This window comes from Chrysemys picta, chromosome 7 (genome assembly GCF_011386835.1).
Source record: "Chrysemys picta bellii isolate R12L10 chromosome 7, ASM1138683v2, whole genome shotgun sequence".
NCBI lineage: Eukaryota > Metazoa > Chordata > Testudines > Emydidae > Chrysemys > Chrysemys picta.
In genome coordinates this window covers 51,147,280-51,171,373 of record NC_088797.1, presented here as the reverse complement: position 1 = coordinate 51,171,373, position 24,094 = coordinate 51,147,280, and the positions used below count along the sequence as shown (strand labels likewise).

Below are 24,094 nucleotides of genomic sequence, written 5' to 3'. Positions count from 1 at the left end.
AGGCATATGACACCCAGCTGGGGGCCCAGAACAAGAACGGACGCTGCCAGTGCAGAAAGCGTGTGACACAACATTCAGGGCCTGTGGGAATGGGGCCATAGCAGGTTCAGGGGTGCGACACCCCGTGTGTGGGAAGGGAATTACCCATCTCCTTCCTGCGTCTGCATTTCACCACCAGGAACGCCAGGAGGCAGCCGAACACGAAGATGGTGATAATGCCCAGGAGGATGCCCGTCAGGGGGTCTGGGGAGACAGTGGCCACCACCAAGCCCAGGTGCTGGCACGCGCCATTCACACAGATCTGGGGAAGGACAGGGCAGGCAGTCAGTGCCTGGGCAGCCAGCAGGCAGAGAATGGGTCCCTAAGCCATCTGCAGGATTAGGGGGACTTGCCCACCCCCAGCACTGATCACCACCCCAGCTCTTATCTAGCACTTTCACCCAGCAATCTCAGTGTGCTGTCAAGGTCAGTGGAAACCGAGGCACGGGGCACGGCCGCGACTTGCCCAGGTCTCCTGAGTCCCAGCCCAGTGCTCTATGCGCCGTGCCACTCTGCCTCTCTGAAGCATTAACACACTGTACTCCTGCAGCTGGTGCTCCTGCCCAGGTTCTCCAGAGGGGGTGGGGCTGGCATGAAGGGAGCTCCACTCCACACAGGTCTCCTGGGTACTGAGGGATTCAGCGCCCATGGCTGGTGGGACGACAGAGGGCCCAGAAGCAGGCAGCACATGTGGCACATGGCCAGCCCCAACCCACACTCCCCTGGCAGGATGGGCATCGTTGCCTAATGGACCAGAGGACATTTCCCATCATTGGGCCCATGGGGCTACACCCTTCTGTTACTGGGCTGCTCTGAGCATGCATCCCAGGTACCCCAGCCCCCGCGCTCTGCCCCGTCCCAGCCCTGCCTGGCAGCACTCCTGCAAAGCCTGGCACCTACTCGTCTCAGCAGTGAGCACTGGGTGAGGCAGTTGGGCAAGACATGGGCATCAAAGATGCCACCCCAGCACGTGCCATGTTGTAGAGACGCCAGAGGAAGGAGACTGACAGGGTCACCATGTGGCCTCAGCCGGCAGGGACACCCCAGCCACCCCTTTGCACCCAGTACAGACAACAAGCAGCTGGCACAGCCTGTGGCTGCATGCTGGGCTGAATACTGCTTCCCCTGCCCTCCTCACTGTGTGCCAGGCAGCAGAACCAGAAGCAAAGCCCAGCAGCTGGCTGGCAGTGGGGAAGCCGTTCCCCACAGGCCTGGTGCCCTCCAGAGGTTGGGAAAGCCTTCCCCAGGCAGCTGCACTCAGGACATGTTCAGTCCCGAGCGCTGTCCAAAGAGGAAGGGCAGGGAGAGGGGATGGAAAGCTCCAGGGCAGAGGGCCAGTCTAGGCAGTGCTGCCACAGCCCTGAGCCAGCCTGGTTCTCCCTGGGCTCCGTGCCAGCCAGGGGGAAGGGGGGGCGAAGCCCTGGGAGCCCAGCTCAGGGCGAGCGCTGTCCTCCCTCCAGCTCGGCTCTACCTGCACAGGGACTCCATCCAGGGGGAGGCTAAGGTTCCTGGGAATCCGGCAGGTCACCTCATTCTTCAGCACGCTGGGGTGGCAGTCCTGGCCCGCCACAGTCACGGTGATGCTCATGCAGCCCACCAGCGCATCCAACCCGATTTGCTGCACACACAGCCACCGTCACGGGGATCCCCCGACCCTAGCTAGAGAACACCCCCGCCTGAGCCGCCCCCCCTCCCCCAGGATCTCCCTGACCTGAGCTGCCCCACCTCCCCCAGGAACGCCCTGGCCTCTCCCTGGAACCGCGCCCCCGCCTGAGCCACCTCTCCAAGATTGCCCGCCCCCCGGCCTCAGCTGCCCCCCTTATCCCAGGAACTGCCCCACCTCCCTGGGGAACCCCCCAGCCTCTCTCAGGAACCGTCCTGCCTGAGCCCTCCGGGAACCCCCAGGCCCACCCCTCCCCAGGGGACCGCACCACCCCAGCCTCAGCTCAGCTGCCAAGCCTCTCGCCTGGGCTCCCATCCCTTCACCCTAACCAGTGCACCGTCCTTCAGGGCCAGACATTCATTCCCCTGCAGGCCCCCAGCCCGCTGGCCATGGCCCCAGGCCCTCCCCCGCCAGCCATCAGCCCGGCCCCGGATCCTCCCCCTCCCTCCCACTGGCTATCCCTCCATGCCCTGGGCCCTCCCCTATCCCATCCCCAACAGCCATCATCCCATGGCACTCTTCTGGCCCCCAGCCCACCAGTGCAGGCCTGGCCTAGCCCCCTCAGTCCCACTCCTGCCCGGGCCCCCTGCCTCCCCCAGCCCCCTCCGTACGTGGATCTCGATCTCGTCGTCACCAGACTTGAGGTGGTACGTGTTGTCGCGCTCAAAGGGCAGGATCTGAGGCGTGGGGTAGTAGCGCAGGTGGAAAGCCCTGTGCCCGGGGGAGCCGTCCAGCAGCACGGTCAGATTGCCATGGGCGCTCTCCACCCTGTTAGCGAAGGGGTAGGCTGGGCTCTGGCACACCAGCTGCTCGGGAGAGCGCGGCCCCGCACACACCTGAGGGGACAGGGTGCGTTGGAAGGAGTGTACCCGGGAGCAGAGCTCACAGTGGGGAAGGGACCCGGTGCTCCCTGGACATGGCCTGGAACCGGTTCCCAGGCACCCCATCAGGCCCAGACCCGCGCCGTCCTTCGCTCTGCTGGCTGCATGCTACAGACCCGGCCCAGGCCTCTCGCCCAGGGCTGGCTCCAGGCACCAGCCTGGCAAGCAGGTGCTTGGGGCGGGCGCTCTGGAGAGGGGCGGCACATCCAGGTATTTGGCGGCAATTCGGCGGATGGTCCCTCACTCCCGCTGGGACCAAAGGACCTCCCGCCAAATTGCCGCCGCAGATCGCAATTGCGATCGTGGCTTTTTTTTTTTTTTTTGGCTGGTGGGGGGGCCCAAAACCCTGGAGCCGGCCCTGCTCTCGCCACCCCCAATACCTTGCCACAGGCACACTACGTCTGCAGGGAGCCCGAGGCTGCAGCACCAACTTAATGCGCCCGCCTTGGATAACTGGAGACCAGAGCCACCAGTGACACGAGTGTGTGAGCTCTCAGCTGCCTCCTGGCAAACGCACAACCTCCTATTACTGGCACGGCCTGGGCCCAAGACCTCAGACTGGGACAGCAGGTCCTGTGGGCTGGCACTGCAGAGAGCCCAGGGCTGGGCTAGCATGGCTTGCATGTTGGGATTGGGGGGCACTGGCAGAGCTGGGCGGACACAGGGCAGGACTAGCAGGGGCTGCGCGGCACGATTGAGGGGAACTGGCAGAGCTCGGGAGGAGCCCAGGGCTGGGCTAGCAGGGCTTGTGGGGGAAATGGCAGAGCTCAGGGTGGCCCAGGGCTGGGCTAGCAGGGGCTATGGGGCAGGATTGGGGGGCACTGGCAGACCGGGTGGAATCTCCTACAGCGCCTGCCTGCACCAAGCCCGACCAGCGTTTCAAGCCTGTTTTTCTCTCCCCCTTCAGCACATCATGTCCAGCTCCCTGACTGTGATCCCCTTGCCTCAGCCGGCCCTGGCCCGTGATGCCGGCCCTGCCCCGCCCCTCACACTCACCTTGGCCTCCGTCGCCATGCTGGCGTCCACAAATTGGATTCTGGGGTAATATACGGAGTCCAGGCTGGTGCCATGGATGGTGAGGGCCGAACCCCTGCAGAAGGTCACAGATCACTGCCATATGGAACGTGAAGCACAGCCCTGAGCCTGGGACCTCAGGGCCAGGGGAGACCCGGCCAGGGCACCCTGGGGGCCTACAAGCTGGGGGAGCCCCTCGCCAGAGCATGCTGGGGACCCCGGGGCTGGCAGAACCCTGGACGGATGCACAAGGGACCTACGGGCCGGACCAGCTTCCAGTGTTGGGCATGCTGGGGACCATGGGGCTGGGGGAACCCCGTATGGGATGCCCTGGGGACCCAGGAGAACCCCATCTGGGGTATGCTGGCTAGATACGCTACCTGGGCCTCTGGTGCCCACAAGGGGAGCTGTGCCCCCTGTTCCTAACCCCCCATGCTGTGAACTCCCACCTGTCATGGGCTTGCAGGAGGAGGCAGGGGCTGCCCATGGAATCAGGGGGCTGCCCCATCCCCAGCCTGGAGGGGGAACACCTGGGCTCTCAGGAGGGGGCCCTCAGCTGGGTGAAATGGGCCAGGCTGCTGGGCACAGAGTGCTAGGCTCTTCACCGTCCCCTGCAGGGAGGAGGCCATGCAAGCTGGGGGTGGGGGAGGGAGACTGTGATCCGGGGAGGCTGGAGAGTAGGGTTGGAGTGTGTGTGGGGGTGACATTATTGACATGAACTGTGACCATATAGATCATTGTTGCAATCACAGTTACATATTTGCAGTAAATATTGTACAAAGGTTGCCAAGTGAGGTGTCTATGAAAAGGTTATGATTTGCTGGTTATGATTATGCTATCTGTATGCATATATCATTTTTGTATTTAAAGTTATAAGTATTGGCTCTATACTGTCTGTATTTCAAACTTGTGCTATGCTTCTAGGTGACACCCCACACAATTTGGCGTCAGCACTGTCTAGCCTGCTTGATGGCCATTAAGGACCATCAGCTATACAAATGACCCATTGAGAGAAGGCAGATACACCTTGTGACTCAGCAAGGCATGCAGGGACATGCCTATGAACAGAACTCTCAGATTTTTCCATGCCATGTGCTGGGTAGCTTGTTTTTGGAACAAAGGAGGCGGAGATCACATGGCAAGAGACTATAAAAGGCAGCTGCATCTCCTCCATCTTGTCTTCAATCCTGCTTCTTACCTCTGGAGGAACTTTGCTACAAACTGAAACTCTGAATGACCCACCCAAGCTGTGGATTTACTCCAGAGACTTAATTTAAACCTGCAGTTTATTCCATCACTGCTACAAGCCTGAACCAAGAACTTTGCCATTACTGTATGCAATTGATTCCATTTAACCAATTTTTGCTTTCATCTATATTTCTTTCTTTTTATGAATAAACCTTTAGATTCTAAAGGACTGGCAACAGTGTGATTTGTGGGTAAGATCTGACTTGTAGATTGACCTGGGTCTGGGGCTTGGTCCTTTGGGATCGGGAGAACTTTTTTTCTTTTAGTGGGGTATTGGTTTTCATAACCATTCATCCCCATAAGGAGCAATGCTGGTGATGATACAAGGGAACTGGAGTATCTGAGGGAATTACTTGTATGACTTTTGGTTAGCCAGTGAGGTAAAACTGAAGTCCTCTCTGTTTGGCCGGTTTGGCGTGCCTTAATAGTAAAGGAACTCCATCTTTGGGCTGTAACTGCCCTGCTCTAAGAGCATGGCTACACTTGCAGATGTAGAGCAATTTGAGTTAAACTAGCCTTCGTAAAGCAGGGCCGGCTCCAGGCACCAGCCTGGCAAGCAGGTGCTTGGGGCGGCCACTCCGGAGAGGGGCAGCATGTCCAGCTATTCGGCGGCAATTCGGCGGACGGTCCCTCACTCCCGCTGGGAGTGAAGGACCTCCCGCCGAATTGCCGCCACAGATCGCGATCGGGGCTTTTTTTTTTTTTTGGCTGCTTGGGGCGGCCAAAACCCTGGAGCCAGCCCTGTCGTAGAGTGCAGTAGGGAAAGCGCTGTAGTCTGTCCACACTGACAGCTGCAAGCACACTGGCGTGGCCACATTAGCAGCTCTTGCAACGGCCACAGAGAGCAGTGCATTGTGGTAGCTATCCCAGCATGCAAGTGGCTGCAACGTGCTTTTCAAATGAGGGGGGTGGGGTGGGGTGTGACAGGGAGTGTGTTGTGTGTATGTAGGGGGAGAGAGAGTGGGTTTTGGGGGGGGCTGAGAGCATGTCAGTATGCTGTCTTGTAAGTTCAGACAGCAACAGACCCTTCCCCCCCTCCACCTCTCTCTCTCACACGCAGCATTCCACAGTAATGGTTGCTTTGTCTCCGGCTGTCAAACGGAGCTTTCAAAGGGCATATTGGCATGCCTGCAGTGATTCCAAAACAATGACAAGAGTGTCCACTTGACTTAAGGGGATTATGGAACGTTTCCGGAGGTTGATCAGAGCGCAGTAATGCAACACCTCGTTCACACTGATGCCTGGGCGATTCAGCCAATGCACACCAAGTGTTAATCTTCTCGCTGAGGTGGAGTACCAGGAGTACTCTAGCCCTGGAGTCAGAGCGCTCTACGCGCCTTGCCAGTGTGGATGGGTAGTGAGCTAGGGTGCCTGGGGCTGCTTTAATGCGCTCTAAATCACAAGCGTCGCCAAGCTCTAAGTAATTTGTCCTGAATTGATACTCAGTTGTGTCCCGCCAGAGGCCACATCATTACAGGGGGACTGTGATCTGCGCGGTTGGAGTGGGAGGGCTGTGACCAGAGGGACTGTGATCCGGAGGGGGTGGAGTGGGGGTGATGTGACCTGTGGGGTTGCAGTGGCTGTGACCGGGGGGATGGAGTGGGGGGCTGGGACCGGGGGAGCTCCAGGGGACCCCCCTCTGGGCACTCACTCGTAGGTGCAGTTGGGGGAGATGTCGCGGAGGACGGGGTCTGGGCGGTACTGGAATGGCTCCGGGGCGGGGAACTGCTCCCCATCTATCCACAGGGCCACGGGGACAGCATGCAGGTTGCTGGCTGCAGGGCTGGTGCAGCGAATCTCGGTGGGGCTGGGAACAGAGGATAGCACAACATGGAGACAAACAGACACCCGGCTGGGCTGCAGACTGCCCCTCAACCTGCTCTGGCCCACATGCCCCCCAGTGACCTGCCCGGACCAGCATAGCCGACACCCTCACGCTGGCCATCCTATAGCTGGGAGCGCGCCTGGCCCCATCCGTGCCCCAACAGGCCCTGGCAGTCCTGGGGCAGGAGCTCCCCCGAGGGCTCTGCCCCCCAGATGGGCCCCGGGCACTGCAGACAGACGTGGGCTCTAACACACTGCAGAGCATCTGTGGCACCAGACACCATCCAAAGGACCCCACATGGGTGTTTATGTATAAACATGACCTCAGTGGAGCACATACAGAGCTGGCTGCACCCAGCCACGCCCATCCAGCCGCTCAGCTACACCGACCCAGACGCACCGACCCAGCCATGCTGACTCGGCCACACCACACCACACCCAGCCACGCCAACCCAGCCATGCTGACCCAGCTGTTTGTCTGTGAATGAAATTTCTGAATGTCTGTCTAATGGCTCAGAAGTGAATCTGTAATTAGATCAAGCACAGAAAGAACTCATTGGTCAGGAAAATGTTTCTCAGGAACAAATTAAAGTGGATGGTCAGGTTAAAGTCCTAACTGAGGAAGGCAAGGAAAGTTTGAATGAGCCTAGGCAGCCTTGTGAGCTAATGGCTTTGTCTAATCAGCAGTTTGGGAAGGTGAGGATAGTGGAAAATGAGTGTCCCTATACCTTACCTGTTACTTGTGTGGAGAATTGTAACAGTAAAGGGAATGTACCTGTATAGAGGGAGCTACCCCGGTCTCCAAGCAGTTGTCTGTGACCAGCCCTGTGTGCTGGAACAAGGGAAATGAGATCCCAAGCTGTGTGTCTGTTAAAGGAAAATTTCAGCCTGTAATGGTTGAGTGTAGTGCAGTTGTCTCAGAGTTGGTTCTGGATTCAACTAGAGCCCAGGAAGAAAATGGTCCTAAGTTTGTGTCTGCTAGGGAGAATGACACTGTAACTAGGTTGCATCCAGTTAGTGTCATGGCAAAATCCCCAGAGACCAGACAATTCTGGTGCTTGTATTTTGCCTGTTGCTAATGTGTGGTTGGAAAAGGGTGTAGCATCTTTGCCTGATCAGAGTAATATCCAAGCCAGGGCACGAGGAGAGCATAAAGGTGATTCAATTGTGTTGCCCACTGACAGTTTGGAAACTTGCAACAAGGAGGAAATAATTCCTAAGTTTGTGTGTGCAGAGCCTGGTAACCTGCATGTTGCCAGTGACTGTGACAAAAGTTGCAGAGGGAAAGAGAGTACCTCTAACCTTTTATCTAGTAAGTCTACGAGTTTGCCTGAAAGGGGATTGTGTAGAAATCCGCCTGATGAGCCAAAGGTGATCCTGGATGTAAGTGAAACTCAGGCCTTGGCTATACTTGCGGATTCACAGCGCTGCCGAGTGTAGTCGCTCCGCCAGTGCTGCGAGAGCTCTCGTGGCTGCAAGTACTCCATCCTCTCCGAGGGGAATAGCTTGCAGCGGTGCGAGCGAGCATGCAGCGCTACAGGCGCTGATTACACTGGCGCTTTACAGCGCTGCACTCGCTGCGCTCAGGGGGGTGTTTTTTCACACCCCTGAGCGCAGCAAGTGCAGCGCTGTGAATTGCCAGTGTAGCCAAGGCCCCAGAAAGAGTCTGTTGTTGCTCAGGAAAGTGTTCCTTTAGAGCAAGCCCTAGGTGAAGAGGGTAAGGGCAGAATTTCTGTGAGGGGTGAATTGTTGCTTAGAGAACCTCCTAGGGAAAGGAATCCTCATGGTAATCTGTGCAAGCAGTTTGCCACAACTGAAGAGTGTGGATGCAATTTAATCAAAAAGGTTTCAGTTCCTAGCAGCCAGAAATTTTCTGTTGTGAATGGATCCATTGACTTTCCTTTTGAAAGATCCAGTGTGGATCGCTTAGAAAAGGTCTCAGATGAAATGAAAATTGTCAGGGAATTTAAACAGCCCTATGACCAAGTGGCTGTGTTTGGCCAGCTTGTTGGGAAGACGATGGTGTTGGAACAAGAATGTCTCCACGCTAATTCTTTAGGTGAGCAGTCTGTGCTTCAGGGTCTAAGGACAGATTTAGTTACTGGTATTTCAAGGCAGAAAAGTTTTATGGCTGAAGGTTTAAGGATGCAGGGAAGAGCAAGCAAATTCTCTCCCTCAGGCCTTGGCTACACTTCCAGATGTACAGCGCTGTGAGTTAAACCTGACTTCGTGCAGCTGAGTAGGGAAAGCGCTGCAGTCTGTCCACACTGACAGCTGCCCAGCGCACTGTCGTGGCCACATTTGCGGCAATTGCAGCGTTATTGGGAGCGGTGCATTATGGGCAGCTATCCCACAGAGCACCTCTTCCCATTCTGGTGCAGTGGGTTGTGGGAAGGGGGCGTGGGTGCGGGGGATTCTGGGTCCTGTCCCAATGCCCCGTGATGCATCGCTTCACATCCCAGAAATCCCTTTGTTTCCGTCCACCTTTGGTGCCATCTTTCAGTGGTTTCTGTGCAGCGCGATCTGTCTGCGGGAAATGGAGTCCGAACTCTGAGGCGGATGCTGACGAGTCTCGCCAGCACGTCACGTTTGGCTGTCGAACTATTCCTTAAGATCCAAAGTGACAGTGAGAGTGAGGGTGAGGAGTCCGACGATGCTATCGAGCCGCGTAACGCGTACGACACGAAATTGCTTGTGGCATTCACGGACATGCTCAGCACCATGGAATGCCACTTTTCGGCTCAGGAAACAAGCACCGAGTGGTGGGATCACATCGTCATGGAAGTCTGGGATGACGAGCAGTGGCTGCAGAACTTTCGGATGAGAAAAGCCACTTTCAAGGGTCTGCGTGAGGAGCTCACCCCAACCCTGCGGCGCAAGGACACGAGATTGCAAGCTGCCTTGCCAGTGGAGAATCAGGAAGCTGGCAACTCCAGACAGCTACCGGTCAGTCGCAAACCTGTTTGGAGTGGGAAAGTCGACCATTGGAATCGTGTTGATGCAAGTTTGCAAGGCCATTAATCGCATCCTACTCAGAAGAACCGTGACTCTGGGTAACGTGCAGGAAATAGTGGATGGCTTTGCACAAATGGGGTTCCCTAACTGTGGAGGGGCGATAGATGGGACGCACATTCCTATTCTGGCACCACCCCACCTAGGATCCGAGTACGTTAATAGGAAGGGGTATTTCTCTATGGTTCTCCAGGCGCTTGTGGATCACCGTGGGCGTTTCATTGACATTAACACAGGCTGGCCCGGAAAGGTGCATGACACACGCATCTTTCAGAACACTTGGCTGTTCGGGAAGATGCAGGCCGGGACTTTTTTCCCAGAGCGGAAGATCAGGGTAGGGGAAGTTGAAATGCCCATTGTGATCCTTGGAGATCCCGCTTACCCGTTAATGTTGTGGCTCATGAAACCCCACACAGGGAGCCTTGACAGCAGCAAGGAATGGTTCAACTACAGGCTGAGTGGGTGCCAAATATCTGTGGAGTGTGCCTTTAGCCGTTTAAAGGGCCGCTGGCGATCTCTGTATGGGAAGCTGGACTTGGCCGAAAACAGCATCCCCCCGGTTATATCCACGTGCTGTGCCCTCCATAATTTGTGAAGGGAAGGGTGAAAGCTTCACTCAGGCATGGACCTCCGAGGTTGAACACCTGGAGGCTGAATTTGCACAGCCAGAGAGCAGGGCTATTACAGGGGCCCAGCACAGGGCTGCAAGGATTAGGGATGCCTTGAGGGAGCAATTTGAGGCTGAAAACCAGCAGTGATATCTGGTGCCCTGCACGGGAGTGAAGTGCAGTAGTTCCAATCTTTAGGAATCAGTGTCTGCTTAGCAGACAAGCAGACTTGCAGTGCCTGTTTATTTCCTGGGCTAAGGAGTCTTTTTCTTTATTATTGCATAAAGTATGTTTTCAAAGCCATAGAATCCATTTATTGAAAAGAAAAAAAATTATTTATTGAAAAGAAACAAGGGGCTGGAGTGTGGAACAGTACAATCACAAATTCGCGTATGTCCTGTCTGGTGTGCTGTGCAGTGAGTGCTGCACTTCAGGACTGCTTTACTGCATGGTGATGGGGGTTGAGGCTTTCAGGGCTGGGTGGTGAAGATACTGGTGTTGGAGGCAGCAGGTGGCGTGAAGAACACGGAAGTGGGGAAAGTGGGTTGGAGGTGACAGTGGGATACAACGGAAAGAGTTTTGGGATAAGGGCTGTAGGGGGGGTGGCGTTTGCGTTTGCGGTACTGCTCCTCTTTCTGCATGGCTACCAGCTCCTGGATAGTGTCTGCTTGGTGCTCCAGGATGCTTATGAGCCCATCAGTGCTTTGCTGCCGGTGCGCGGTGCATTGCCGCTGGTGCGCTGCGTTTTCCTGGCGGATCCTGCTTTCTCTCTCCCTCCAGTTCTGTGCTTTCTCATTCTCTTTAATAGATTGCCGCATCACTTCTTGCAGCATGTCTTCTTTGCTTTTTCGCGGTCTCTTCCTGAGTCTTTGCAGTCTCTGAGCAGGCGATAAGAGGGATGGCTGAGGTCTCAAGGTTGGTGCAGCTGTATAGGCAAAATGCAACATTTAACAGAGGCAGCATTGTTTATAGCAGACAGAGTAATGATTCCCCCCACACTTAAGGAGTAGAAAACACACAGGGTCTACACAATAGCATAATTTTCCCGTCCGAAACAGAGCGCACACATCCCACCGGAGCCTCAAAAGGGTGAGTAAGGGGGACTGATTGTTTCAGGGCTGCACTGTCTTCTGGGTTTCTCTGCCTTGGGGACAGCCAACAGCTTCAGGGGGCACCTACACTGAACACTGTCCCAACGTTTTCCACAGGAGTTCGTCCTGGACGATATCTCGCTGCTGAGGGTGACCTGGGAAGCAAGGGAGGGTCTTCTACTGCAATGCGGCTTCCGCCCTGGCCCATATGCAGCTTGTCTGTGTGCAGCAATGGTCCCCCCACCCCTCGTGGCACAGTGGCGCGGACATGTTAGCCTGGCTGGGACAAGGACACGGTGGCTCTCCCGATAAACCTACGCAAGCGGCTTTGCACACATTCTGGATGAGACATTCGAGGAGATTACCGAGGCCGATTACCGCGATGTGATAAACCACATCAATGCACTATTCCGCATCTAGGCATGCATGCCTAACCCTCCTCTCCCAAACAGCCCGCACCAAAAAAATTCCTTCCCGAAAAAAAAAAATGCTTACCAGGAACCTGCTCTTCTATTTGTCCTCCACCAAGAACCAGCCACTGCAACTGGCTACCTTCCTCCTGGCTCGAGAAGAGCTTCTGGCTGCATGGCTCCAGGGATTCCGGGGTGTCTCCATCCGGCCCACCACCATCACTCCCGTTTTCCTCCTCCTCCTTCTCCTTTTCCTCCTCCCCTTCCCCCCCCCACCACTGTCTCTGAAATGTCCATGGTGGGGCTCAGAGTGGAGGTGGGGTTAACCCCAAGTATTGCATCCAGCTCTTTGTAGAATCGGCAGGTCGCGGGGGGAGCACCCGAGCGGCCGTTTGCGTCGCGGGCTTTGCGGTAGGCACTCCACAGCTCCTTCACTTTAATCCTGCACTGCACTGTGGCAGCCCAATGCGCTGTGAATGGCCTCCAGAATTATTCGGCAGTATCCCACAATGCCTGTTCTAGCCACTCTGGTCATCAGTTCAAACTCTACTGCCCTGGCCTCAGGTAACCAACCATGTGACCGACCCTTTACATTCCCTGGGAATTTTAAAAATCTCCTTCCTGTTTGCTCAGCCCGGCGTGGCGTGGAGTGCTATCAGCGAATCTTTCCAGGTGACCATGCCTCCACGCGCCAAGCGAGCCGCAGCATGGAGCAATGGCGAGTTGCTGGACCTCATCAGTGTTTGGGGGGAGGAAGCTGTCCAGTCCCAGCTGCACTCCAGCTGTAGGAATTACGATACCTTCAGGAAGGTATCAAAGGACATGATGGAAAGGGGCCATGACCGGGACGCCCTGCAGTGCAGGATTAAAGTGAAGGAGCTGTGGAGTGCCTATCGCAAAGCCCGTGACGCAAACAGCCACTCGGGTGCTCCCCCCGCGACCTGCCGATTCTACAAAGAGCTGGATGCGATACTTGGAGTTAACCCCACCTCCACTCCGAGCACCACCATGGACACTTCAGAGCCGGGGGGGGGAGGAGGAAGAGGAGAAGGAGGAGGAGGAAAACGGGAGTGATGGTGGTGGGCCGGATGGAGACACCCCGGAATCCCTGGAGCCATGCAGCCAGGAGCTCTTCTCAAGCCAGGAGGAAGGTAGCCAGTCACAGTGGCTGGTTCTTGGTGGAGGACAAACAGAAGAGCAGGTTCCTGGTAAGCGTTTTTTTTTTTTCGGGAAGGAATTTTTTTGGTGCGGGCTCTTTGGGAGAGGAGAGTTAGGCATGCATGCCTAGATGCGGAATAGTGCATTGATGTGGTTTATCACATCGCGGTAATCAGCCTCGGTAATCTCCTCGAATGTCTCATCCAGAACGTGTGCAATGCCGCTTGCGCAGGTTTATCGGGAGAGCCACCGTGGTCCTTGTCCCAGCCAGGCTAACATGTCCGCGCCACTGTGCCACGAGGGATGGGGGGACCATTGCTGCACACAGGCAAGCTGCATATGGGTCAGGGCGGAAGCCGCATTGCAGTAGAAGACCCTCCCTTGCTTCCCAGGTCACCCTCAGCAGCGAGATATCGTCCAGGACGAACTCCTGTGGAAAATGTTGTGACAGTGTTCAGTGATGGTCCCCCTGAAGCTGTTGGCTGTCCCCAAGGCAGAGAAACCCAGAGGACAGTGCAGCCCTGAAACAATCAGTCCCCCTTACTCACCATTTTGAGGCTCCCGTGGGATATGTTTGCTCTGTTTCGGACGGGAAAATTATGCTATTGTGTAAACCCTGTGTGTTTTCTACTCCTTAAGTGTGGGGGGAATCATTACTCTGTCTGCTATAAACAATGCTGCCTCTGTTAAATGTTGCATTTTGCCAATACAGCTGCACCAACCTTGAGACCTCAGCCATCCCTCTTATCGCCTGCTCAGAGACTGCAAAGACTCAGGAAGAGACCGCGAAAAAGCAAAGAAGACATGCTGCAAGAAGTGATGCGGCAATCTATTAAAGAGAATGAGAAAGCACAGAACTGGAGGGAGAGAGAAAGCAGGATCCGCCAGGAAAACGCAGCGCACCAGCGGCAATGCACCGCGCACCGGCAGCAAAGCACTGATGGGCTCATAAGCATCCTGGAGCACCAAGCAGACGCTATCCAGGAGCTGGTAGCCATGCAGAAAGAGGAGCAGTACTGCAAACGCAAACGCCACCCCCCCCCTACAGCCCTTGTCCCAAAACTCTTTCCGTTGTATCCCACAGTCACCTCCAACCCACTTTCCCCACTTCCGTGTTCTTCACGCCACCCGCTGCCTCCAACACCAATATCTTCACCACCCAGCCCTGAAAACCATGACCCTTACCCTCTGCACTCAACCCCCACCATCATGCAGTATAGCTGTCATGAAGTGCAGCACTCACTGCACACCAGACAGGACATACGTGAATCTGTGATTGTACTGTTCCCCACTCCACCCCCTTGTTTCTTTTCAATAAATAATTTTTTTTTCTTTTCAATAAATGGATTCTTTGGCTTTGAAAACATTCTTTATTATTGCAAAATGTAAAAGACTCCTTAGCCCAGAAAATAAACAGGCACTGCAAGTCTGCTTAGCAAACACTGACTCCTAAAGATTGGAACTACTGCACTTCACTCCCGTGCAGGGCACCAGATATCACTGCAATTTCAGCCTCAAATTGCTCCCTCAAGGCATCCCTAATCCTTGCAGCCCTGCGCTGGGCCCCTGTAATAGCCCTGCTCTCTGGCTGTGCAAATTCAGCCTCCAGGTGTTCAACCTCGGAGGTCCATGCCTGAGTGAAGCTTTCACCCTTCCCTTCACAAATTATGGAGGGCACAGCACGTGGATATAACCGGGGGGGATGCTGTTTTCGGCCAAGTCCAGCTTCCCATACAGAGATCGCCAGCGGCCCTTTAAACGGCCAAAGGCACACGCCACAGTCATTCGGCACCGGCTCAGCCTGTAGTTGAACCGGTCCTTGCTGCTGTCAAGGCTCCCTGTGTAGGGTTTCATGAGCCACAGCATTAACGGGTAAGCGGGATCTCCAAGGATCACAATGGGCATTTCAACTTCCCCTACCCTGATCTTCCGCTCTGGGAAAAAAGTCCCGGCCTGCATCTTCCCGAACAGCCAAGTGTTCTGAAAGATGCGTGTGTCATGCACCTTTCCGGGCCAGCCTGTGTTAATGTCAATGAAACGCCCACGGTGATCCACAAGCGCCTGGAGAACCATAGAGAAATACCCCTTCCTATTAACGTACTCGGATCCTAGGTGGGGTGGTGCCAGAATAGGAATGTGCGTCCCATCTATCGCCCCTCCACAGTTAGGGAACCCCATTTGTGCAAAGCCATCCACTATTTCCTGCACGTTACCCAGAGTCACGGTTCTTCTGAGTAGGATGCGATTAATGGCCTTGCAAACTTGCATCAACACGATTCCAATGGTCGACTTTCCCACTCCAAACAGGTTTGCGACTGACCGGTAGCTGTCTGGAGTTGCCAGCTTCCAGATTGCAATAGCCACCCGCTTCTCCACTGGCAAGGCAGCTTGCAATCTCGTGTCCTTGCGCCGCAGGGTGGGGGCGAACTCCTCACACAGTCCCATGAAAGTGGCTTTTCTCATCCGAAAGTTCTGCAGCCACTGCTCGTCATCCCAGACTTCCATGATGATGTGATCCCACCACTCGGTGCTCGTTTCCCGAGCCGAAAAGCCGCGTTCCACGGTGCTGAGCATGTCCATGAATGCCACAAGCAATTTCATGTCGTACGCGTTACGCGGCTCGATAGCATCGTCGGACTCCTAACCCTCACTCTCACTGTGACTTTGGATCTTAAGGAATTGTTCGACAGCCAAACGTGACGTGCTGGCGAGACTCGTCAGCATACGCCTCAGCAGTTCGGACTCCATTTCCCGCAGACAGATCGCGCTTCACAGAAACCGTTGAAAGATGGCGCCAAAAGGTGGACGGAAACAAAGGGATTTCTGGGATGTGAAGCGATGCATCACGGGGCATTGGGACAGGACCCAGAATCCCCTGCACCCACGCCCCCTTCCCACAACCCACGGCGCGAGAATGGGAAAAGGTGCTCTGTGGGATAGCTGCCCATAATGCACCGCTCCCAGTAGTGCTGCAATTGCCATAAATGTGGCCACGACAGTACGCTGGGCAGCTGTCAGTGTGGACAGACTGCAGCGCTTTCCCTACTCAGCTGCACGAAGTCAGGTTTAACTCACAGCACTGTTCATCTGCAAATGTAGCCAAGGCATATGTTCTTTAGCTCTTGGCAAGATCACATGAGACATACAGGAAAAGCAAGGATCCACAAGACCAGATCCAATCCACTATTGTTCTAGCCACGTTTTACCTTAAGTTTGTAAAGAGATTCAATCATGTTATTGAACATGACTTTGAGAAACCATTTCTGTTATACACTGATACAGCTAATAATTAGCTGTAGTAAGACAGAACCAAGGATGGGGAGCTCTTGGGATGCAGTCAGTGATGTTTGTGTCATCCCTTCCTGCATCAATTTTGCGTTGGGGGTGTGACATTATTGACATAAACTGTGACCGTATAGATCATTATTGCAACCACTATTACATATTTGCAGTAAATATTGTACAAATATTGTCGAGTGTGGTGTCTATGACAAGGTTATGATTTGCTGGTTATGATTATGCTGTCTGTATGTAGAAGCTTTTCTGGGAATGTTCAAACTAACATGTAAACAATGGCGTCCGCTTGCAAACTCAGTCATGCATGGACATGTGACTTGCGCATGTGACTCCAAGCCCCATCTTGCTGCTGTGATTTTCCACAGTAAGAACAAAGGGGTGTCCTTCCACGGGGAAGAGAATATAAAAGGCCTTGAAAACCCCTCCATTTTGTCTTCAATCCTGCTTCTGACCTCTGGAGGAACTTTGCTACAAACTGAAACTCTGAACAACGGACTAAAGGACCCATCCCAGCTGTGGATGTACTCCAGAGACTTGATTTGAACCAGAGGGGTAGCCGTGTTAGTCTGGATCTGTAAAAAGCAACAGAGAGTCCTGTGGCACCTTTAAGACTAACAGATGTATTGGAGCATAAGCTTTCGTGGGTGAATACCCACTTTGTCAGACGTCATGCGTCAGATGTGGGTATTCACCCACAAAAGCTTATACTCCAATACATCTGTTAGACTTAAAGGTGCCACAGGACTCTCTGTTGCTTTTTATTGATTTGAACCTGCAGTTTATTCCATCACTGCTACAAACCTGAACCAAGAACTTTGCCACTGCTGTATGTAATTGATTCCATTTAACCAATTTTAGCTCTCATCTATAATTTCTTTCTTTTTCTAAATAAACCTTTAGATTTTGGATTCTAAAGGATTGGCAACAGCGTGATTTGTGAGTAAGATCTGACTTGTATATTGACCTGGGCCTGGGGTTTGGTCCTTTCAGATAAGGAGAACCTTTTTTCTTTTACTGGGATATTGGTTTTCATAACCATTCATCCCCATAAGGAGCAGTGCTGGTGGGATACAAGGGAACTGGAGTATCTAAGGGAATTGCTTGTATGACTTCTGGTTAGCCAGTAGGGTAAAACCGAAGTCCTCTCTGAATGACCCATCCCAGCTGTGGATGTACTCCAGATACTTGATTTGAACCTGCAGTTTATTCCATCACTGCTACAAACCTGAACCAAGAACTTTACCATTGCTGTAAGTAATTGATTCCATTTAACCAATTTTAACTCTCATCTATATTTTTTTCTTTTATGAATAAACCTTTATATCTTAGATTCTAAAGGATTGGCAACAGCGTGATTTGTAAGTAAGATCTGACTTGTATATTGACCTGGGCCCAGGGCTTGGTCCTTTGGGATTGGGAGAACCTTTTTTTCTTTTACTGGGATATTGGTTTTCATAACCATTTGTCCCCATAACGAGTGGCACTGGTGGTGTTACTGGAAACTGGAGTGTCTAAGGGAATTGCTTGTATGACTTATGGTTAGCCAGTGTGGTAAAACCAAAGTCCTCTCTGTTTGGCTGGTTTGCTGTGCCTTAGAGGTGGAGAGCCACCAACCTTGGGCCATAACTGCCCTGCTCTAAGCAATTTGTCCTGAATTGATGCTCTCAGTGGTGTCCCACCAGAGGGAGCATCGTTACAGCCACACCCAGCCATGCTGACCCGTGATGACCAGAGAAACTCCAGCTGAGAGGCCAATTCAGGCAAGGTAGCCCCCAGGCTGCTCTGACCTATCCTTTCTCAGCTGGGCCGCTCACCGAATATGAAGTTTTTAGCTACACTGACCTAGAGCCGATGGCCCAAGCCCAGCCCCCCAAGCCCAGCCCCCCAAGCCCAGCCCCCCAAGCCCAGCCCCCCAAGCCAACGCAGCAATGAGAGCTCCATGCTTTCTGTACCTCTGCTGCCCCGCCACGGGGCACTCTGCCCCTCCGAGCATCACCCTCCAGCTGCTGCCCACGGTCAGGTTTCGGCCCCAGATGGAGAGCTGGGTCCCGCCAGCCAGCGGGCCGTACACAGGGCGGATGGCAGTGACGTTCGGCACCTGCGGAGCCACAGAGGGCATGGGGCCTTTACCAAGGGAAGTGGGGGGCAGGTCATCCCCAGAGGGGAACCTCTCCAGCATGCTGCCCACTGGCCGCCTCCCTGCCAGACACAAAGCACGGCCCAGGGAGAGGGTGAGCCCCTGGGGAGGGCCCTACTCCTCTGGCACAAGACGGGAGGCCAGGCCAGGGCTGCTGCAGTGGAGCTGTCTCCATTGCACATGCTAGGGCTGCCCAGTGGCTGCCATAGGAACACCATCAGGGAGGGAGCTAGCCACAGGCTCAGCCCAACCTCCAATGAGGGAGGGGTGGTGATGGGACAGTGTGGGGCGAGGGAGCAGGGCCGGCTTTAGGAAGTGCGGGGCCCGATTCAAACAGGTTCGACGGGGCCCCGGCAGGAATGACTAAAAAAAAAAAAAAAAAAAAAAAACACGTAAAAAAACATGTGGGGCTTGTACTCACCGGGCGGCGCTCCTAGTCTTCGGCGGTGGGTCCTTCACGCGTTCCGGGTCTTCGGCGGCACTGAAGGACCTGCTGCCGAAGTGCTCCCGAAGTCCCGGCGCGAGTGAAGGACCCACTGCCGAAGTGCCGCCAAAGACCCGGAGCGCCACCGGGTGAGTAAAAATTAAAAAGGAGCCTCTAGCCAGGGAAGGGATTCTCGGCCACTTCTTTCTCCCCTCCCCCTCCGGTGGCCCTGCCACTGGGCGCGGGGCCCTCTTAGGCGCGGGGCCCGATTCGGGGGAATTGGTGTAATTGGCCTAAAGCCGGCCCTACGAGGGAGGGGTGTGCTGGGTGCGCCGGGGTGTGTGTGTGTGTGTGTCCCAACTGGGCACCAGGCCCTGCTTACAGAGGGGCTGGGCCTGACACATGATAGAGACAAGCCGCTGGCTGGAGAGCAGGCGGGGCACTCTGCCAACCCTGCTCCGGGGGCTGCCGTCCCCAGGATCCCAGCTGGCACTGGGGGGCGGCACTCCCAGACAAGCCTCATTGCCGACCCCTGGCTCCGGCCAGGGGGGCGACTCTCCTGGGGGGCTGTCCCTGCAGCTGGGAGGCGGGCAGGGGAAAGGACGTACCACAAAGATGAAGCCACCGAGGGATGAGGAGCCACTGACGTGGAAGGGCGGGTCCCTCGTCTGCTCCTCAATGGTGAGCTGAACTGTGACAGGCCCCGCCACCACCTGGTCGCTGCTCAGCTCCAGCTTGCACACCAACACGTCTACAGCGGCCTTGGTGGGGGGCAGCACGGGGGGCCTGCGGGACACAGCAGGAAGCACTGAGACGGGGGGCAGGCCCAACCCCCAACCCCAGCCAGAGAGGACAACAGTGGGGCCCACATCCCTGCCGTCACCATCCGCAGAGCAGGGGCACCAGCCGGGAAGTGGCTCTCAGAGGGAAAGTCACTGGACTCTATCACCAAAACCATCCTGGCAATCGCTGAACGCCCCTGGTACAAACCCCAGTGGGTGCCACCAGCTGCCCGTGCTCCGGGTCTGACGACAAACCTGCTGGTGCCCCTCAGTCCTGACCCACAGCCCCTCTTGCCCATACTACTCCAGCCCCCTCCTAAAAGGCCTGGTTGCTTGGGGCAGTGGCTGCATGACATAGGGCAGAACTCACTGGGGTGCCAGCACTGGTGACTCGGGCCGTTTCCACTCGGGAAAGCTGCCAGCTCCTGGCACCGGGATGTGGAGGGGCCCCACCTGGGGAGATGCTGCAGCTCAAATGCGGACAGAGCAGGGGCCAGGGTCATACTGCAGAGAGAGAGGCCCACCGGGGTGGGGGGAGGGATGAGAGAGGGCGCTGACTCAAGAACCACCCACTCTGCCTTCTCTCTGCTACCTAAACTGGGGGAGGTCGGGCAGGGGAGGGGTGCTCCAAGCACCCCGCAAGCTGAATAGGGAAGGTGCCTCTTCCCCCTCCCCACCCATGTTCTGAGCTGCCGCTGGCCAGGAAGGAAGGCCCCACCCCCAGGTGAGTCAGCTGGAGAAACCTCTATCCCCAGGTCAGTGGCAGCCCCGACAGCAGCCCCGGAGCCCCACCACCACCCCCTACCTCCTGTCCAGGCTCTCCTCAGGCAGCACGGTGCAGTCCCTCTGCCCCACCTTCACCCGGTAGGTGCTGCCGGCCACGGGGGACCCAACGGTGGCGGTGAAGTGCCGGCGTGACTGGAAGCCCATCCCACAGAGCGTCACCCGGGTGCGGCCATGCAAGGGGGCGCTTCGGGGGTGGAACTGAGGGGAAACAAGGCAGAGTCACATCCCCGGCCCACCCCAGCATCCCGGCTCTCCACTCTCGGACCCCCAACAGCAGCACAGGGCTCATCCACCCAGCTCATGGGCAGCAGGTGGGCAGCCCTGGTGGGGAAGGGAGGGTGCAGGCCAGAGGCTGGCCCTTTGGCAAAACCATTGGTGAGCCCTGGGCCATGGCGGGAGGCATGTCCAATGGCAGGCTGAGGGGGCCCCCCCAGCGCACTGACAGGGCACGACTCCCTCGCGGGGGGGGGGGGGGGGGGGAAGCAGCAGATGGCGTTGGGAGCCGTGTCCACCCTCCCCTTGTCCAAACCCACCTGTTGTCCCTGCGGCCACCACAGCCTGCGCTGATGTGATGGACCCAGCGTGGCTCACACTCCGGGGACCGAACCAGTAGCCTCCAGAGTCCAGGGCAGGAGCTATGACAATGCAACCTGAAGAGCTCCCCAGTGCCAAGGGGGCTTGTGATGGCCCCCAAGCAGCAGGCTGTCCCTAGGGGGCCTCTAACAGCTCCCCGCCCGGAAGGCTGCCCTGAATGGGCCTGTGACAGCTCCCCGCCCAGCAGGCCGCCCCAAGGGGGCCTGTGACAGCTCCCCACCTGGCAGGACACCCGAGGGAGCCCATGACAGCTCCTCACCCCACAGGACACCAAGGGGGCCCATGTCAGCACCCCACCTGGCAGCACACCCCAAGGGGCCTGGGAAAGCTCCCCGCCTAGCAGGACACCCGAGGGGGCCTGTGACAACTCCCTGTCCGGCAGGACACCCTGAGGGGGCCCATGGCAGCTCCCCGCCTTGCAGGACCCCCTGAGAGGAACCATGACAGCTCCCTGGCAGGCAGCAGTCCTGTGGAAGGGCAATGCTGGGAAAATGACCTCTTCCAGTACTGGAGTTTATAACTTCTTCTAATGCAACTTAGTAGCTGGGCATGAGAAGGAGATGCCCGCAAGTGCTGCATGGATGCCGGCCAAGGTGCCCTCGGGGAAGCGTCTGACCAGCCATCCAGGGACTCAGATGAGGGGGAAAGGAGGCATTTCCCCATTGTGATGCTCTGTACCTTAGGGGAACACCCTACACCCCCATGTTCATCTCTATAAAATGATTGTGTGGCATCCAATGCAAAGTTTGTCATGTTGGGTGGCTTCGGAAGGCTCATGATGCACTGAGCATGGTTGTTACAGTGATGTTATACAATTGTTACAGTAATGTTATAGTAAGGTTATAACTTCATGTATATAGTTATGAGGCTGAAAATGTATCCTCATGGCTTAGAACAAGCCCATGCAAAAACTCTCCAAGAGCAGAGAGGCAGTTCACACCTCGTCAGGGCATGGATGGGACAAACCCAGCCCAGCCTCACAGGAACAATGGACACTGGCTTAGGCAGGAACAAAAGAATCTGTTGGACCCTTGAGGGAGTCACCCCCTTCCTTTGGGCAGTTTGGGACTGCGATGAGGTAATGCTCACCTGACTGAAGGGGGAGGGGGGAGCCAAGAGGAAAGAAAGGACATGATAAAAGGGGTAGACATTTTGCCATGCTTCCTCTCTCTCACACCTACATCTACAGACACCACCACCACCACGCGACTGAAACGCTGATCAAAGGGGAGAGCCTGACAGAAAAGTAACCAGCCAGCCTCTGGTGAGAAGCATCTATGTTTTTAAGGACATTGAAAGTGTTAGGATCACCTTAGAATGCATTTTGCTTTTATTTCATTTGACCAAATCTGACTTGTTATGCTTTGATTTATAATCACTTAATCTACCTTTATAGTTAATAAATCTGTTTATTTATTCTACCTGAAGCAGTGCATTTGGTTTGCAGCTTGTCAGAGGCTCCCCTTGGGATAACAAGCCTGGTACATATCAATTTCTTTGTTAAATTGATGAACTTATATAAGCTTGCAGTGTCCAGCAGGCATAACTGGACACTGCAAGACGGAGGTTCCTAGGGTTGTTTCTGGGACCAGAGATATTGGCTCGTGTCATTCGTTTGCAAGTAGCTAGGAGCAGCTTACATGCCAGAGGCTGTGCGTGAATAGCCCAGGAGTGGGGGTTCTCACAGCAGAGCAGGGTAAGGATGGCTGCCAAAGTCAAGGATTGGAGTGACCTAGGAGATCACCGGTCCAGATAACACCAGAGGAGAACGTCACACCCATCTTAACAGAGATGTTTTTAAACCGCTTGCTTCCATCCCATGGGTCACTCTGTTGGTGAGTTCAAGGCCTTCCCCTGCCCTGTGTCTGTCTGATCAGGACAGCTATCTGTTACCCTGGGTGTGTACAGCGCCCAGCACAGCAGAGCCCTTATCCTCACGTACTGCAGCAATACGGAGCCCTTGGTGTAACCAGTCCTTGCCGGGGAGCTGGCCTTTGGCAAGGTTGGGGGGGAAGCTCAACTAACAAGCACGCTCAGGAGCAGCTGCTAACCAGCCCCTCTGCCCTGTTTGAGTCTCTGCAGGAGGGAGGTGGTGGGAGAGGGAGTTTGTTTTTGCAGAGGACCACGTGTAACCTCGCCTAGCAGAAAACTGCCTGAAGATGACCCTAGCAACCGGTGACCCTGGCCAGTGAGAGGACAAAGGGCTGAGGAGAAAGGACCCCGCTGACCTGACCAGCCAGTTCCAACCAGTGGGGAACAAAGGATGGAAGAGAGGAGCCCCAGGCAGCCTGTTTAGCTGGGACCAAAGACAAAGGACAGGGGAGGAGCTGTTGCGGGAGATGATATAGGATGATCGGCTGGAAGGAGGGGGCTTCTGGACTAGGGAGAGAGAGCAGCCAGAGCCCACCTGGATGCAGGAGAGACCTAGATGTACGGTACTGAGAGCTGCTAGGCCTGAGGGCCTGGAGAGTTTCCTGTGCTGGGTTCAGATGCTCAATAAACCCTCATGTTTTACGCTGGCTGAGAGTCACTCCAGTCTAGAGATCAGGGCTGCATCATTCCCTCTGGGGGTGGAGGCCCTGGGGGTCCAGAGTGAGTGGACTCCCTGAGGGGACCCACGACAAGAGACAGGCATGCTGAAGGCTCAGAGAGGTGCGGTTCCAGGGGCCTACGGCTTAACCCTCGAGACAGAGCAGACTCCAGAGAAGGGTTGTCGCACTGAAGGCAGTTCCTCCCAGGGACTGTACGGAGCCAAGAAAGAGCACGAGTCCTGGGGGTCTGTGATATAGGGCAGTTACCTTAGACCCAAATGAGAGGGCACATGAGAAACGGCAATAAAATATTGCCTGATCTAGGGAAGGGAGGATGGGGCAGAGGACAAACAATGACATTAAAAGATGGGACATTCAAGCCAATAAAAGGCAATACTTCTGCACACAACACGTGAGCAGACTGTGGAACTCACTGCCACCAGAAGCTACAGAGGCCAGGAACTTGACAGAATGCAAAAAGGGATTGGACATGGGCACGGACAATGAGAATAGCCAGAGCTGTCATAATTAATAACAAATCTGGCAGGGATATTGAACCTCCTGCCTCAGGGCTTAAGCCAACCTATTAGAGACC

At 55.4% G+C, this 24,094-nt stretch overlaps 2 protein-coding genes across 19 annotated transcripts in view; both read right to left on the bottom strand.

Moving 5' to 3' along the window:
• The window catches only part of LOC135972670 (myb/SANT-like DNA-binding domain-containing protein 2), an 82,463-nt gene that overhangs the window by 18,680 nt on the left and 39,689 nt on the right, over nt 1-24,094 (bottom strand). The gene's annotated exons all lie outside the window — the stretch shown is intronic.
• MST1R (macrophage stimulating 1 receptor) overlaps nt 1-24,094 on the bottom strand; it is a 72,775-nt gene that overhangs the window by 27,880 nt on the left and 20,801 nt on the right. For 14 of the 18 annotated variants that reach the window (XM_065551425.1, XM_024111172.3, XM_042850039.2 and 11 more), the window contains 8 exons: nt 20,394-20,572; nt 19,415-19,592; nt 18,198-18,343; nt 6,497-6,652; nt 3,580-3,673; nt 2,314-2,538; nt 1,511-1,657; nt 145-301 (listed from right to left, as the gene is read on the bottom strand). In XM_065551425.1, the coding sequence (XP_065407497.1) occupies nt 145-301; nt 1,511-1,657; nt 2,314-2,538; nt 3,580-3,673; nt 6,497-6,652; nt 18,198-18,343; nt 19,415-19,592; nt 20,394-20,572 (1,282 nt within the window). The remainder of the gene's footprint in view (nt 1-144; nt 302-1,510; nt 1,658-2,313; nt 2,539-3,579; nt 3,674-6,496; nt 6,653-18,197; nt 18,344-19,414; nt 19,593-20,393; nt 20,573-24,094) is intronic. The other 4 variants (XM_065551421.1, XM_065551422.1, XM_065551426.1 and 1 more) reach the window with 4 other exon arrangements.